Source organism: Camellia sinensis, chromosome 7 (genome assembly GCF_055761805.1).
Source record: "Camellia sinensis isolate YWXY chromosome 7, ASM5576180v1, whole genome shotgun sequence".
Classification (NCBI taxonomy): Eukaryota; Viridiplantae; Streptophyta; class Magnoliopsida; order Ericales; family Theaceae; genus Camellia; species Camellia sinensis.
The window spans coordinates 152234592-152248129 of NC_138967.1; the positions used below are offsets into that span (position 1 = coordinate 152234592).

Below are 13538 nucleotides of genomic sequence, written 5' to 3' on the forward strand. Positions count from 1 at the left end.
TAAATAATAAATTTTTTTATTCAGGTTTTAGCCTGATCTGATCCTAAATATATATATCTTAATATTGATACAATCAATGTTAGACATATTTTAAGAAAGGTAAATTATATCGATAGTCTTGCATTTTGTCTCTTGTATCAATTTGGTCTCTGCAATTTCAATTAGTTTGATTTTTATCCTTAATTTTAGATTTTGTATTAATTTGGTCCAATTGATAATGCCGGTTAAGATTTTTGAAAGAAAATGATTATTGAATTGGTTGAGATTAATTTATTGAGTTGAAGAAGTTTATAATTTTTTTTATAAAAGTATAACAGATGTCATTCATGTACGTATTTTTAATAAAAAAAAAATGCTAGCAATTATAACAATTGGACCAAATCGAGACAAAATTATAAATTTAGGGTTAAAATTAAGCAAATTAAAATTGCAAGGACAAAAATAACACAAGAGTTAAAATATAGGGATTACTAGTGTAATTTATCATTTTAAGAATAAGTACATAATTTCTTAATTAATTTTGAAATTTTTAATAAATATACCAAATAAATATGTACATATTTCCTATTTTTGTTATAATTTTTTTAAAAAAACATATATTTACTAATTAAAAATTAAATAAATAGACAGGTCTGCTAACTCATGGATTGGACATGAATTAAGTGATTCTCTAAGAATTAAGCTTAAATCAAGTATTATTGGCCAAAAATATCGACTTGAACTAAATTTTCTTGGCAATTTTTTAGTGTTTAATTCAATATTAGAACTCCTAAATTAGCTTATATCAGTCACGAACTGATAAACTATGATATAATTTAAATATAAAATTTAAATTTATTAGGATTAAAATATGACCTACAATTTAGGGTGAATTTATCTTAAATAAATTTTTTATACATAAATATATATAACTATTCATTTAATTGTTTTAAACATATATATATATATATATATATATATATATATATATATTTTAAAACTATAGTTCAAACTTTTTAATAAGTATGCATAAAATAAGTCCATATTTCTTATTTTTATTATAAAAAAATATTTATAAATATTTATCTACTAATTTAATCAATAGACAGGTCAAATGATTTATATAAGTTGGGAACAGAGCAAGACAATTTTTAATGATTAGGTGAAAGACAAGTTAACGTAAATTTAATGTTAAGCCCAATTTTAATATCACAAGTGAATCCTAATTCATTTTTACGTAAATTTTATAACATACGACATATTATAATTTTTAGACTTCACAAAATATGAAAAAAATTACTATACTGACAAATATAATTTATCACTATCATATGATAAATTAAATTTATGAAACTCATAAAACAAAATATATTTATATTTTGTCATAAATATAAATTTTGTGATTTATTTTTTAATTTTTACTACTTAAATTATGACATATATTTGTTATTAAGAGCTTTGAGTATACAATTAATGACATAAGAATAAAAAATAAAAAATAAAAACTTTTATATGTAACTATGATAAAAATGAATAAATTTAATTGATTCTAAAATCATTTTTGCTAAATATTGTAGATAAATTTTTTAGATTATTATTTAATTTTAAAAATTAATATTTAATTATTTATTTATGCACGAATAATTATGCTACTATTTATTTATACAAATTTAATGCATAAATCACATGCAACCACAGATTTTGAAAATATTTTTTTACTTCTACCTTTTTTTGTTAAAATTATATAATTTCTCAAAAATATTTATGATAATTTGTGTTATATTCACAATTCCACGTGGTCACTAACCTCACAAGTCAAGCAGGACTCCTTTTTGCCGCCATCTCGAATCGGGAGAGAGAGAGAGAGAGAGAGGACTTTTCAACAATTTAATCGTTCGTTGTTTCGATTTCGAGTTCTCTCATTCAAAAATTGAAGATTTGATTCATCACAAAGCATCTACACCACTCCAGTGTTGGGAAATTTACTTTCCCCCAAATAGTCAAACCTACGTTTTCGGTGGTCAAATTTGATTTATTGCATGCTCTGATCGTACAGATAGTTGTTCTTGAAGCTGTGCAGAATCCGAGATTCTGGAGTTCTGATTAGGTTTTTCCACTGAATTGTTTTTTTATACCTTGGGCTTGAAATCCAAATCTAATTGAACATCGCGATCAGTTTTTCTGTGATTTCAATTTCTGTTTGGAATTTCAGATGTTGGCTCCAAAAGCTTGCAGAGAAGGCAGAAATCTGAAATTATGCGAAGCATTAGGGTTAACTTGTGATTCTAATTGCAGCAGTATGAACTTGTGATTGAGCTGAGTTTAGTAATTGAATAGAAAACAAAACAATGTGAGATTAGGGCCGTAAACAAGTAGGTTTGGCTAAATTGCTGAATTCACAAATGACTATAGCAGATCTTGGGAATTTAAATTTAAAATTCTTCATCTAGATTGGAATCTTGAATCTTTGCAAAATGTTTACTTCAGCCTAATCTGTTTCGTGTCCGAGTCCAACTTGTCTACTAGCTTTGACTAATCAAGTAATCATGCATTTTGAAACCACATATGCATTTGCTTCAGTTTCCAACTCCTGAATTGATTAGATCCCATGTCCTGAATATTGCTAGACTCCCTGTGATTGAAACCATTGGTTAAATAATCTTACTTGTAGTACCAAATTACCAATCCTTTCCTGGTCTTCTAATCATATTGTATCATCGTGAAACCCACAATAGCTGCATATAAACTACTAGGAGAGTCTTGCTCATATCTTTAGTTGTGATTAACGTACAGGTCTTCCAGGTTCCAACCTATAGCATGAAATTTAGGGATCATTGCTGAAAGCTGAAATGAGATGCAATGCATGCTGGCGAGAATTGGAAGGGCGAGCCATTTCCACCACTTGTGGCCACATCTTGTGTATCTAGATGCATATAATAGTTTTTTATTTTCTGAAGTTCTATATATCTTTACTGTAGAATTGGTGCATTAGCTCGAGGTTTCCTTAACAGTGTTAAAAGGCACCGAAGATGCCAGCAAGATCCTCAGTAATGATGCGTCTTGCCCCATCTGTGATCAAGTGCTATCCAAGAGGTCAGTGGCTTCTGATGGCACGGTTTGGAATTTTAAACATGTTCTTTTGCATGTGAATTCTTAAAGCATCAGATTGCTACAACTGCATGAGATTTTAGGGAAAGGATTGATCCAGCCTACTGATTAATTATTTAATGGAGTGATGGTAGTATGGGTTTCCCCTAGATTTCTTTCCCTTTGGCCATGAGTTGCTGTTGTGCAAATATATAAGTCACTGGTCATCTATAGCATTTAACATCTTAAGCATCTATAGCATTTTAAAAAAAAAAATTGTGCCTTCTAACTGGAAATGGTGTTCACTTGTCAGTCTTATGAAACCCGTGGATATCAATCCGAACAATGAATGGATAAACGTAAGCAAGCACTCCTCAATTAAATACTCAGTTACTTGAGCGTCTCTAGTTTACTGCTATTTCAAACAGAGGTCACCATAAGCTGTACTTTGCTTGACCTTTTACATGTTATTTTGCAGATGGCTATGGCAGGGATATCTCCACAGATTTGTGTCCTTTATTACTTCCAATGAATGTTGTCTCATTACATGTATATGTATACATGTGTATATTCCTCTTAACATTCCCTATTCAGAATTCATCTAGTATTGAGTGGCATAGTGGCAAAAACTGGAGGGTATTTGTGACAGGTGTGTGGCTGTTCTACAGCCTATTTATCCTTTTATGAGGCTGTGGAAGCAGCCATTATTGCCGTGGCAAATATCAATATCCCAAGACAAAGACAAAAGACAAAAAAGAAAAAAGAAAAAAGAAGAAAGAAGAAAGAAAAGAAGACGAGAACGGTTAGGCACCCTATGTAATACTTGTAGTTCCCAAATGGAGTGTAGAGGGCTCGGAACTTTTTATAATTTTTGGTTAAAATACACATTGGACCCACATCTTTCCTTGAACATATCTAGTGATGAAGAGTGCATACAGAAGTGTGATGTTCTACATCGGGCAACAGGAACTGGAAATGCAATTCAAGATGAACAGAATAGTAGCTCAGTGCAGGCAGAAATGCGAGACAATGCAAGAAAAGTTCACAGAAAAACTGGAGCAAGTGCACACTGCATACCAGAAAATGGCCAAGAGGTGCCAGATGCTGGAACAAGAGATTGAGAACTTAACCAAGGATAAGCAAGAGCTCCAAGAAAATTTTTCTGAGAAATCCAGGTCAGTCTTCGACATCATCGATGTGTCAAACCTTATTCAGATTTATAGTTTCAGTGCATGAACCTTGGCATGAACTATTATTTCCCAATACCAGACAAAAGAGAAAGCTTGATGAAATGTATGATCAATTGAGAAGCGAATATGATACAATGAAACGATCAGCCATCCAACCTGGAAGCAATTTCTATTCAAGAACCGAGTCTGATTTGTTCTCAAATCCACCTAACATGATTGATAACAGAGATCCTATCAGAAAAGGTAATCCCGTTTCTGTTAATAGTATTTGAAAGTAGTTGTACAGCCTACTTGGTGTTAGAACATCTAGTATCTGGAGTTCTCTGAGGCTGTGTTTGGATAATGGGTTTGGGTGGGAACTTTGAAAGGGAAAGGAAAATGTGAGGGAAATATCAATGAAATATAAGCTAATGATCCAAACGCAGCCTTAAGTATGGACGGAGTTGACATTTATTAGCCCTTTAATGGTGTCCACTGTTGGTTGCATTCTTCCAAGAAATACTAGATGACTTATTTGATGCAGATTGGTCGGTTTACACTCCTGAAACTCCAGGGCCTAGAGAGGATATATGGCCTACAGCGAGGCAGAACAGCTCTAACTCTGGCCCCTTCGACATCTCTGGTGGTTCACCAGCAAAACAATCAGCTGTTCCAATTGATGCTGGTAACAGAAGGACCACTTCTCGGCCCGCTTTTGGTGGTGGGGCCAGTAACCCCTCAATGACTTTGAGGAACCTAATCCTTTCTCCAATAAAGCGGCCTCAGCTCTCTCGTAGCCGCCCTCAAATGTTCATGTAAGTCACAAATTTATGGTTGTACTGTGACTATTCATCATTTCAAAGAAGTCATAAAAATTTCTTGGTCGTCCAGGTTGTAGAGACATGCTGATAATTTTACCAATTGTTCCTTTCCTCGTGCTGGAGAAAAGGGAAACAAAACACAGCCATGGACCACTTCCTTAAAAGTATCTAGTGGTCCTTTCTCGGCATATTCTTGAAGGTGATTTTACCTTCTCTCTTGTATAGCACTTTTTTTTTCTTGGCTTTTTTCAAATATCCAAAACTGTTCGGACATGATTTGAATAGAAACTTATTTCCATGTAGTTACTTTAAATGCCCTGGGATCTTTTTCTTTGATTTTTCCCCAGTTCTGTGCCCAATTCTCTCTCTCGCTCTCTCTCTCAATATATATATATATAAACATATATGTGTGTCCCATATGCGCAATTCTCTCTCTATATATACATATGTGCGTGTGCGCATATTTTCACTAAAGAAGATTATTGTAAAGCACACCCATGTCCAAAACCCTAGCAATCAATATTGAGAGGTCAACATAAACGTCAGTAATAAAAGCATCTCCAATGAGCTAAGTAAAAATGTGTAGAATGGGGCTCAAATTTGTGTGTCAAGCGTCTGTAGTTTAGACCATGAGTGAGTACTCCAGTGGTATAGTTTTTTTTTTAGATCGGCCAGTGGTATATAGTTAAGAGGTGTGTTAAGTAAATAATAAGTATTTATATATAAAAGTGAATCCCAACAATTTCTCATCTCTTTTCCTTTCTTCACCTTTTTCCCTTTTCATACTCTTTTTGGCTAGGGGTTGTCCCCCTCCCCTGCCTTCTCTTTCGCTCCTCTTAGTTAGTAGGCTTTGTACAAATAACTTATCACTTAACAAATTTCAATTTCTTGAGCTACTTAAAATGTTGAACCCCACTAAACTATTAAATATATATATATATATATATATATTTGGAAAAAAAATGAAGCATGGGCGTAGAAGAAAAAAACAAATAAAAAGGTAGGATCCACTAACTCACACGACTACAAGGGTGTTTTTTTTTTTTTTGAAAGATTTTTTTGATACTCATTCTATGTACGTAGAACAAGTGATGAAATATCAGTGAGGCATGTGAAAATGCCAAATAACTTCTAGGTTGAAATTGACTTCCTTGTTCATCTCTACCCCTTGGCTAAAAGGAAGTGAAGGGATGAGATATTATTGGCAGGGGATTTCTCACATCTGTGGGGGCTACACCACCACCTTGGTAGAGTAATATATCATGTAAAATATCTAAAACATGTCACTTTCATCTTAAGATGGACCCAACTCACTGACTCATCAGCAAAGAGCCAAAATATGGTTTTTGGAGGGTGGGCTTTGCTACAATTCATTGTGGCCTTGTGAGGAACTGTATGTCTACAGTTGCTTCTCAGAGGGATGCCAGTTTAGAAGTTTTTGGATTTGTCAGTCATCTTTTATATGTAAATTGTAATACATATTGAAGTTAGAGAATACATTATTGAGATGCTTTGGAATGAAATTAACCCTTAGAAGATCTATTTGCTCATCAAATCATCTATTGATTAATTATTATTATTATTATTTTGGCCTCTCTCTAGGGATGGGGGAGTTGAATTTTGATCGTCAATTTGTCACAATTATGCTATCTGATTATCAAAAAAAAAAAAAACTTAAGCGCTCGAATATTGATCGTCATTTTTTCACAATGATGTTCATTAAGGTTGAGTTTTGTTAGGATAAAATTAGTAAGAAGTGTAGGGTTTGGAATAAATGAATTTTTTGTGCATTTGTTTGGAAAGGAAGTGGTGAATTTTTTTAAGAAATTTAAAATTCTTGTAAGACTCATATCAATATGGTAAGTTCATTTTCACTCTTTTATTTATTTATTTATTTTTTTATTTTGTTGCAAAAACTACAACTTTTTTATTCATTACTCAACCATAATAATTTTCTTGCTAAAATTTCATCTTAACTATGCCTCTATCTAATATAAAAAAAATAATACTTTATATCCTATTTTAATCAAATACAATACAAATACTTTACTAATATATAATATAATCTTATGCAATTTCTCAAATATTATTAATCTCAACCATAACTTTATGGTATTATCAATCCCCATCCTACATAAATCATATCAAACAGGCACATGGTGTTCTTAAATATACACACATTAACCCCTCCTTACAAAACCTGCTGGTTAGCCGGCGTAGCTCAAGCCTAAGCCCTGAAACTGATGGATTGATAGCTTGTTTTACATGATCAGAATCAGTAAACAAGCCTAGATTTAAGCTTGAGCAAGCACTGCAGGTCAACTATATTATATACTGCTGAAAAAAGCCTGCAAAAAACAAAAAACAAAACTGTCAAGAACCACGGAAGAAAAAATAATTTTGCTTTCTCAGGTCTGATTCATGACAACATGCAACATCTTTGCAACTTATCTTGGGTGAAGAAACTGCAGTTACTCTACCATTATTACCCAAAGGAAAAAACAACCAGGAGAAATCAGCTAGAATTAGCCTTCGGCTAACTTAGTTGGGTTAAAAAAAACACAAAAGATAAAATAGGCTAAATAAGTCAATAAGATAAAATGTCACATCCAAATCATAATCATTTCATTTTTTCTCTCACAAAAGTAAAAAAAAAACCAAAAAAGCTAAATCAAATGAACTTTTTAGTCCTAAGCTAAAAAAATCCCAACTCAAAAAAACCAATTAAAAAAGCTAATGCCAAACGGCGACTTAATAAGAAATCCTAATAAACACCTTGATAGGCAACAACAGAATAACAATAGCCAAAGCACAAAACTAAAAATCACCATCCAGTTCTTCTATACTAAACACAAATCTAATAATAATAATTTATGACACAATTGAGGAAAGGCACCTATCACTACCAAGGTTGCTATTTCCTGCAACAGAAGGACAACGTGGGGAGCCACCAATTGTCCTTAAATTCTGCAGAATCTGTACAACAAAAATTATTTACAGACGGGGTCTCTTCGAGGGTGAAGTGTTAGCCAATAAACCATAGAACCCATTCCACAAGTTAGTGAGAAAAACAAAAACCTTGAAAGAAACAACAAAGAAAAAGAATTGCATCCCAAAAGCAAAATAAATGAAAGAATAGATTCTTTAGGTGAACAGAAAACAAAAGGCAGATGAAACGGAATAAAGTAGGGCATGATATAACAACATCAGCGATTAAACAGCATAAATGATGCACAAACATCTACTACCAAGAAATAATAATTATACCAAAAGCACACATATACAAGAACACATCATTTGTGTAGTTCACACATACAACACAAGTTGTAAAAAGGGGAAACCGAATCAGTTAGACTCGATTAGCCAAACCACCTAATAGGAATGCATATGCAGAACATTACTTATTCACTAAGAATCTATCATATGTAGGGAGAATTTGTAAACAAAAACAAAAGAACATTTTCTTCTTTCCTTCCTATTTTTAAGCTACAGTTTCATTTGATTTTCTAATGTTGTGTTTGGTTGGGGGATTTGGAGAAGGATTTGGAAAGGGAAATGGAAAAGATAGGTGAAATGTGAATAAAATATGTATATATTTCACATAGTTTCACACACTTTTTCCCTCTCCCTTTCCAAATCCCTCTCAAAATCCCCCAACCAAACACACCATAAATGAATCAAAAAATTGAGCTTTACATAAAAAATTAAAGATAAAAAGAGGTGTGCCAGATAGCATGATCTAATGTTCATAGTTTCCTAGTGCAAGATTGGGGAAAGGGACACAGCGAGGCTTCTTAAACAAGTTAAAACTGTCGCATAAAAATCCATTTCACTGTTATCACACTTCATTCTAATCCAAATCTCTTCGGCTGTGTTTGATTCATGGATTTGAGAATGGATTTGGAAATGGAAAAGGGTGTGAAATTAGGTGAAATATAAGTATATTTTATTCATATTTTACCTTTCCTTTTTCAAATTCCTCCTCAAAGCTACGACCTTCAAACTCTATTGAAGTTTTTTTATTTTATTTTATTTTTTTTAATCTAAAAAAATGCAGAGCTAAAAGAGTTGGGGATGCGAATACTCAACATATGCTGAGATTAACACCAACTAGTACAAATTTTCAAATTCAGCAAAACCAGAAGCCAACCAAATTTCAAAACATCAATGCCCAAAAACACCCCAAGTATTGCCAATTCCAAACCCAAATCCTTCATCAACGAAGACCCACTCTACACAAAAGCACATACAACCCAAAGCCCTAAACTCTGCAAACATACATCATCCAGAAAATCTTCAGCCAAATACATAAATAATCCCAAACCCCATGAATTATATATGAGAAAGAGAGAGAGAGAGAGAGAGAGAGAGAGAGAGAAAAGAATGGCTTCAAGCAGGGCGGTGGTTTGAAAAGGAGTATATATAGGTTTGTGTTTGGGCCTTGCAAGGCAAGTTGTTTTTTTTATTTTTTTATTTTTTTTAGCCACCATAAATCCAATGTTCAGACTTCAAATTGAGAGATTTCCTATATAAAAAAATAAATATATAAAAATCAGGAGATTAATTTTATAACTAAAATGAGGGTAAATTACACTTTTTACCGCTATAATTTGATCCAAATTTCATTTTGTTATCTATTGTTTTAATTTGAATAATTTAGTCTCTGTACTTTAATTCTAGTTTTAATTTGATTATTTTGTCTAAATTTTCGTTAATTTTTCCAATATGAGCAACTGACAAGTGTCTTAAAACTATTACTTTTAACCTCCAACTAAAATGGAAAAGACCACATTAAAATTAGACTTAAAGTGTAGGGATCAAATTATTCAATTTGAAACTCGAGGAATCAAAGTAAAATTTAAATATAATTACAAAGTTAAAAGTATAATTTACCTTGAAAGTAATTTATATATATATATATGAAAAGTGAACAATCTACAAACCTATAGGACAAAACATACACAACACATTGATTTATAATAGAACAAAACACAACATAGCAAGTAACAAAAGAAGCCTCACACCACCATGGTCGAACGCTTTTACACAAAACATAAAATAAAAACAGAACATATAATTAAAGAGAGAAGTGCTCAAGTACATTTTTCTATTATTGTTATAGACTTGAAACTGGATTGCCCCATTGTGAATTTTGTGGCACTATGAAGAAAAGAGAAAACGACAAGCTCTTAGTTGTCGTTAACAAGAGCCTGGTTCACATCCAAAATCCCTTTGAGGATCTGAACTACCTCACCCATTGATAGCCTATGATTCGCGTCATCTTGGATGCACCAACAAGCAAGTTTACAAATTCTCCACAACTCTTCAACGACGACATGTTTTCCCAACTTACTGTCTAATAGGCTAAGCACATCGCCTCCTTCTATGACTACACTTGATGCCCATATTGGGAAGTATTTAATTGCTTCAGATTGAAGTATTTCTTCTCCCTGATATCAATTCAAAAAGCATCATACCATAGCTATAAACATCAACTTTGTTTTTAATGGCTACCCCTAATATCCACTCTGGCGCAAGATATCCCATTGTCCCTCTCATGGTTGTCAGAACCTTGCTGAACTCTCTCCCAAGAAGCTTTGTGAGCCCAAAATCTGCTACTTTTGGGATAAAGTCAACATCTAATAGAATGTTTGCTGTTTAATGTCACGATGTATGATACAATCCCTGTACTCTACATGGAGATAAGCTAGCCCCTTGGCTGTCCCTAGTGCAATTTGGTACCTAGTTTTCCAATCCAAGACCTTTGACTCCATTTCATGGAAAAGATGGGAATCTGATGTATTCATATACTAATAGCTTCTTTTTACCTTCAGAGCAAAACCCATGAAGACGAACAAGATTAACGTGTTGGACAGTACCAGGGGTGCTGACTTCTGCTCGAAATTGCTTCCCTTAGAAAATAGAACCAAAATCTCATCCCCCCATCTTCTCTTTGAAATTTTTGGTTGCTTTTTGTGCATCTTTGTATCTAAATGCAACCAATGTACAATAAACTGAAGGGGTTTCTACTTGCTTCCTTTTTCTAACAAGAAAAATGAGGAATGAGACGACTACTACGATTGAAACTGAACCCAAAATGACACCAATAATCCACTTGATCTTTTTACCATTTGAATACTTAGACACGACTGATATAAAGAGTTCTTCCACGATCATCATTTTCAAGGAGTTTTTGCATATTCAAGAGGTTTTCAATCCAAATTGAACACCCATTACTGTCATATGGATAAGCAGTGCTAGAGCAGTTATTCAAACAAGTAGCTTCACATTCCACAACAGTCTTTGCAACCACAGACTGAGGATGTTTAGGCAATCTCGTGTTGGGATACTCCCAAAACATGTCTTTCTCATGATTATTTCCACACACTAACTTGGTTCTCTTCACACAAACACCAGAATAACTCATCGAATTCCATTCATTGCTCGACAAAGGATTGAAACCATTCGGACAATTACAGAAGGGTAATGTATTCTCATTGCAGGTGCCAAATGCCCAACAGAAAGCATAAACCTTGCATTGTGGCCTTGGCTGAGCCCAATATGAATTCCACTTCTTGTTGGCATCCAACCAAGCAAGTTGCTTGACTTGCCCCGAAATATCTATAATAAATCTAGAGATAAATGAAGGATCATAGATAGAATATATGAAGTAACTCTTATCCTCATTGTCGTGATAGCTAAAATTATATATATGATAACTCCTCATTTCTGGTGCTGATCTAAAAATTTGCCCATCCCAAGGACCACTTGTCCAATATTGTTCAGACCCGTTTCACATGATAACATACTGACTATGATTTGCATCTAGATCGAGAGAAAATGGTCCTGATGAAGGGTCTTCTGAGTTCTTCCATGAAGTTAGAACTCAGTGTGTATTGGTGCACTTGTTGTATGCAATCTTGCTACCAGGAAACCAAGTGTGAGTAAGGTAATCAAAACTCTGCCAAATTGGTTGTGTGAACTAGATTTAGACCTGTCTCTCAAAACTAAATTTCCATCGTCGCCAAGAACTGCAACCACATAATTTGAAGAAGTGGTGGTGGTCAAGTTTTGATTTGTCAACCAAATTATGATTTGGGACTCATTGAGAAGCACTAAGTTACCATCTAAGACTTTCAGTACTGAGGAATATTTGTTGTAGATGGGTGTATCTCTATTTGCTACCCAAACTATGGCTTTAAGTGTCACTTGTACCACGTGGATATGTAATAGTTGGAAGACTTACCTGGTTTGTAAAAACCCATTTCAAAGGTTCCACCTGCTGAAACAATGGTTTGGTCCCCGCAGAGAGATTGAGTAGTTGAAATGGTGTCAACAGCTCCAAGGCAGAGTTGGTTGGTGATGAAAGAGAAGCAACATTGGAAGAATACCTAAAACAATAAGTATGGATTGTTTCTTATACCATTTATGAAAAAAAATAATTTCAAATACACGGAATTTGATCACAGAACGGAATATGAAGTAGAACGAGAGTGAGAAAGATGGTGATTAGATCAATAGGTCTCAAAATGCAACACAGATCACTATAGAAGAAAAGGTACTGAAGGCTGATTATATTTTTAGCGCTTGGCTTCCCTCTAGTCCGTAGAGGGTGTTGTTGGGCCCGTGTAAGCTCATCACGAGTCCCGTTTCAACAATTCGAACCGTTTAATGTGTAGAACTCGTAGAGTACTATATGCCTGTAAAAAATCACGTTGATCGGATATCGATAGTTGTTTCATTGGATCAGATTTCTGTCAACTGTTTATTTTTTCACCGTTTATTTTTTTTGGGTACAAAACTGATTTGATCAAGTAGTTATCGATATCCGATCAACGTGATTTTTTACAAATATATAGTACTCAACGAGTTCTACACATTGACAGTTTAGATTATCGAAACGAGACCCGTGGTGGGCCCCCACGGGCCCAACCGCACCCTCCAGTCCATGAGCCAAACCCATATTTTTGTAGGGGAGCTTCTAAATACAATCACTTATATATATAGTTAAATTCCAGGTGGAAAAGATGAAGAAAAGGAGAAAAATACAATTTATTACATTTATTATTAATTTTTAATAACAAATATGATATGATAATATAGTTATGATTGTCTAATTAGTCTAATTAATGTGTAAATAATTTGCTCGAAAGATCTTGTGATATGAACAATTTAAATTATTTATATCAGTCTCCTAATGGGCCCACAAAACATAATTAGTGATGGCAACGGGTCAAATTTTTTCAAATTGTGCTTGCAAATTCTTGATTTTAGACTCAACTATTTTGGTGATACACCTTTATATTTCACAATAATCCTGACAATTTTGACATCCCTACTCTATCAATGTTCTCCCAAACTTTTAATTTTTGGGCAAATTACATATACACCCCTCGAGGTTTGACTAAATTACAAATACCCCCCTGAGGTTTGAGAAATTACAAATTCCCCCCTGAATGCTATATTTACATAAGAAATTAGG

At 33.5% G+C, this 13538-nt stretch overlaps 1 protein-coding gene and 1 pseudogene across 3 annotated transcripts; one reads left to right on the top strand and one right to left on the bottom strand.

Annotated features, from left to right (window-relative positions):
• Positions 1–1791: 1791 nt before the first annotated feature.
• Positions 1792–5402, top strand: LOC114284836 (E3 ubiquitin-protein ligase CCNB1IP1 homolog). Of its 3 annotated transcripts, none has more exons than XM_082879591.1 (9): positions 1792–2086; positions 2773–2898; positions 3000–3072; positions 3380–3425; positions 3545–3575; positions 3986–4241; positions 4336–4499; positions 4780–5050; positions 5127–5402. In XM_082879591.1, the coding sequence occupies exons 2-9, from the start codon at positions 2829–2831 to the stop codon at positions 5131–5133; spliced, it is 918 nt and encodes a 305-aa protein (XP_082735717.1). In that variant the 5' UTR covers positions 1792–2086; positions 2773–2828; the 3' UTR covers positions 5134–5402. The 3 variants fall into 3 exon arrangements, with proteins under 3 accessions (XP_082735717.1, XP_082735718.1, XP_082735719.1); XM_082879593.1 differs by having other exon boundaries at positions 1812–2086; positions 4810–5050; XM_082879592.1 differs by having other exon boundaries at positions 1792–2898; positions 4810–5050.
• Positions 5403–10167: 4765 nt separating this feature from the next.
• LOC145789185 (G-type lectin S-receptor-like serine/threonine-protein kinase At2g19130 pseudogene) lies at positions 10168–13019 on the bottom strand (annotated as a pseudogene).
• Positions 13020–13538: the final 519 nt, after the last annotated feature.

Excerpts from the sequence above, each read along its gene's own strand:
- LOC114284836 (XM_082879591.1), top strand. The coding sequence starts at position 2,829 with ATGAGATGCAATGCATGCTGGCGAGAATTGGAAGGGCGAGCCATTTCC. Across the intron at positions 3,073-3,379 it reads GATCAAGTGCTATCCAAGAG|TCTTATGAAACCCGTGGATA; the intron begins GTCAGTGGCTTC and ends TTCACTTGTCAG. Across the intron at positions 3,576-3,985 it reads AGGGATATCTCCACAGATTT|TGATGAAGAGTGCATACAGA; the intron begins GTGTCCTTTATT and ends GAACATATCTAG.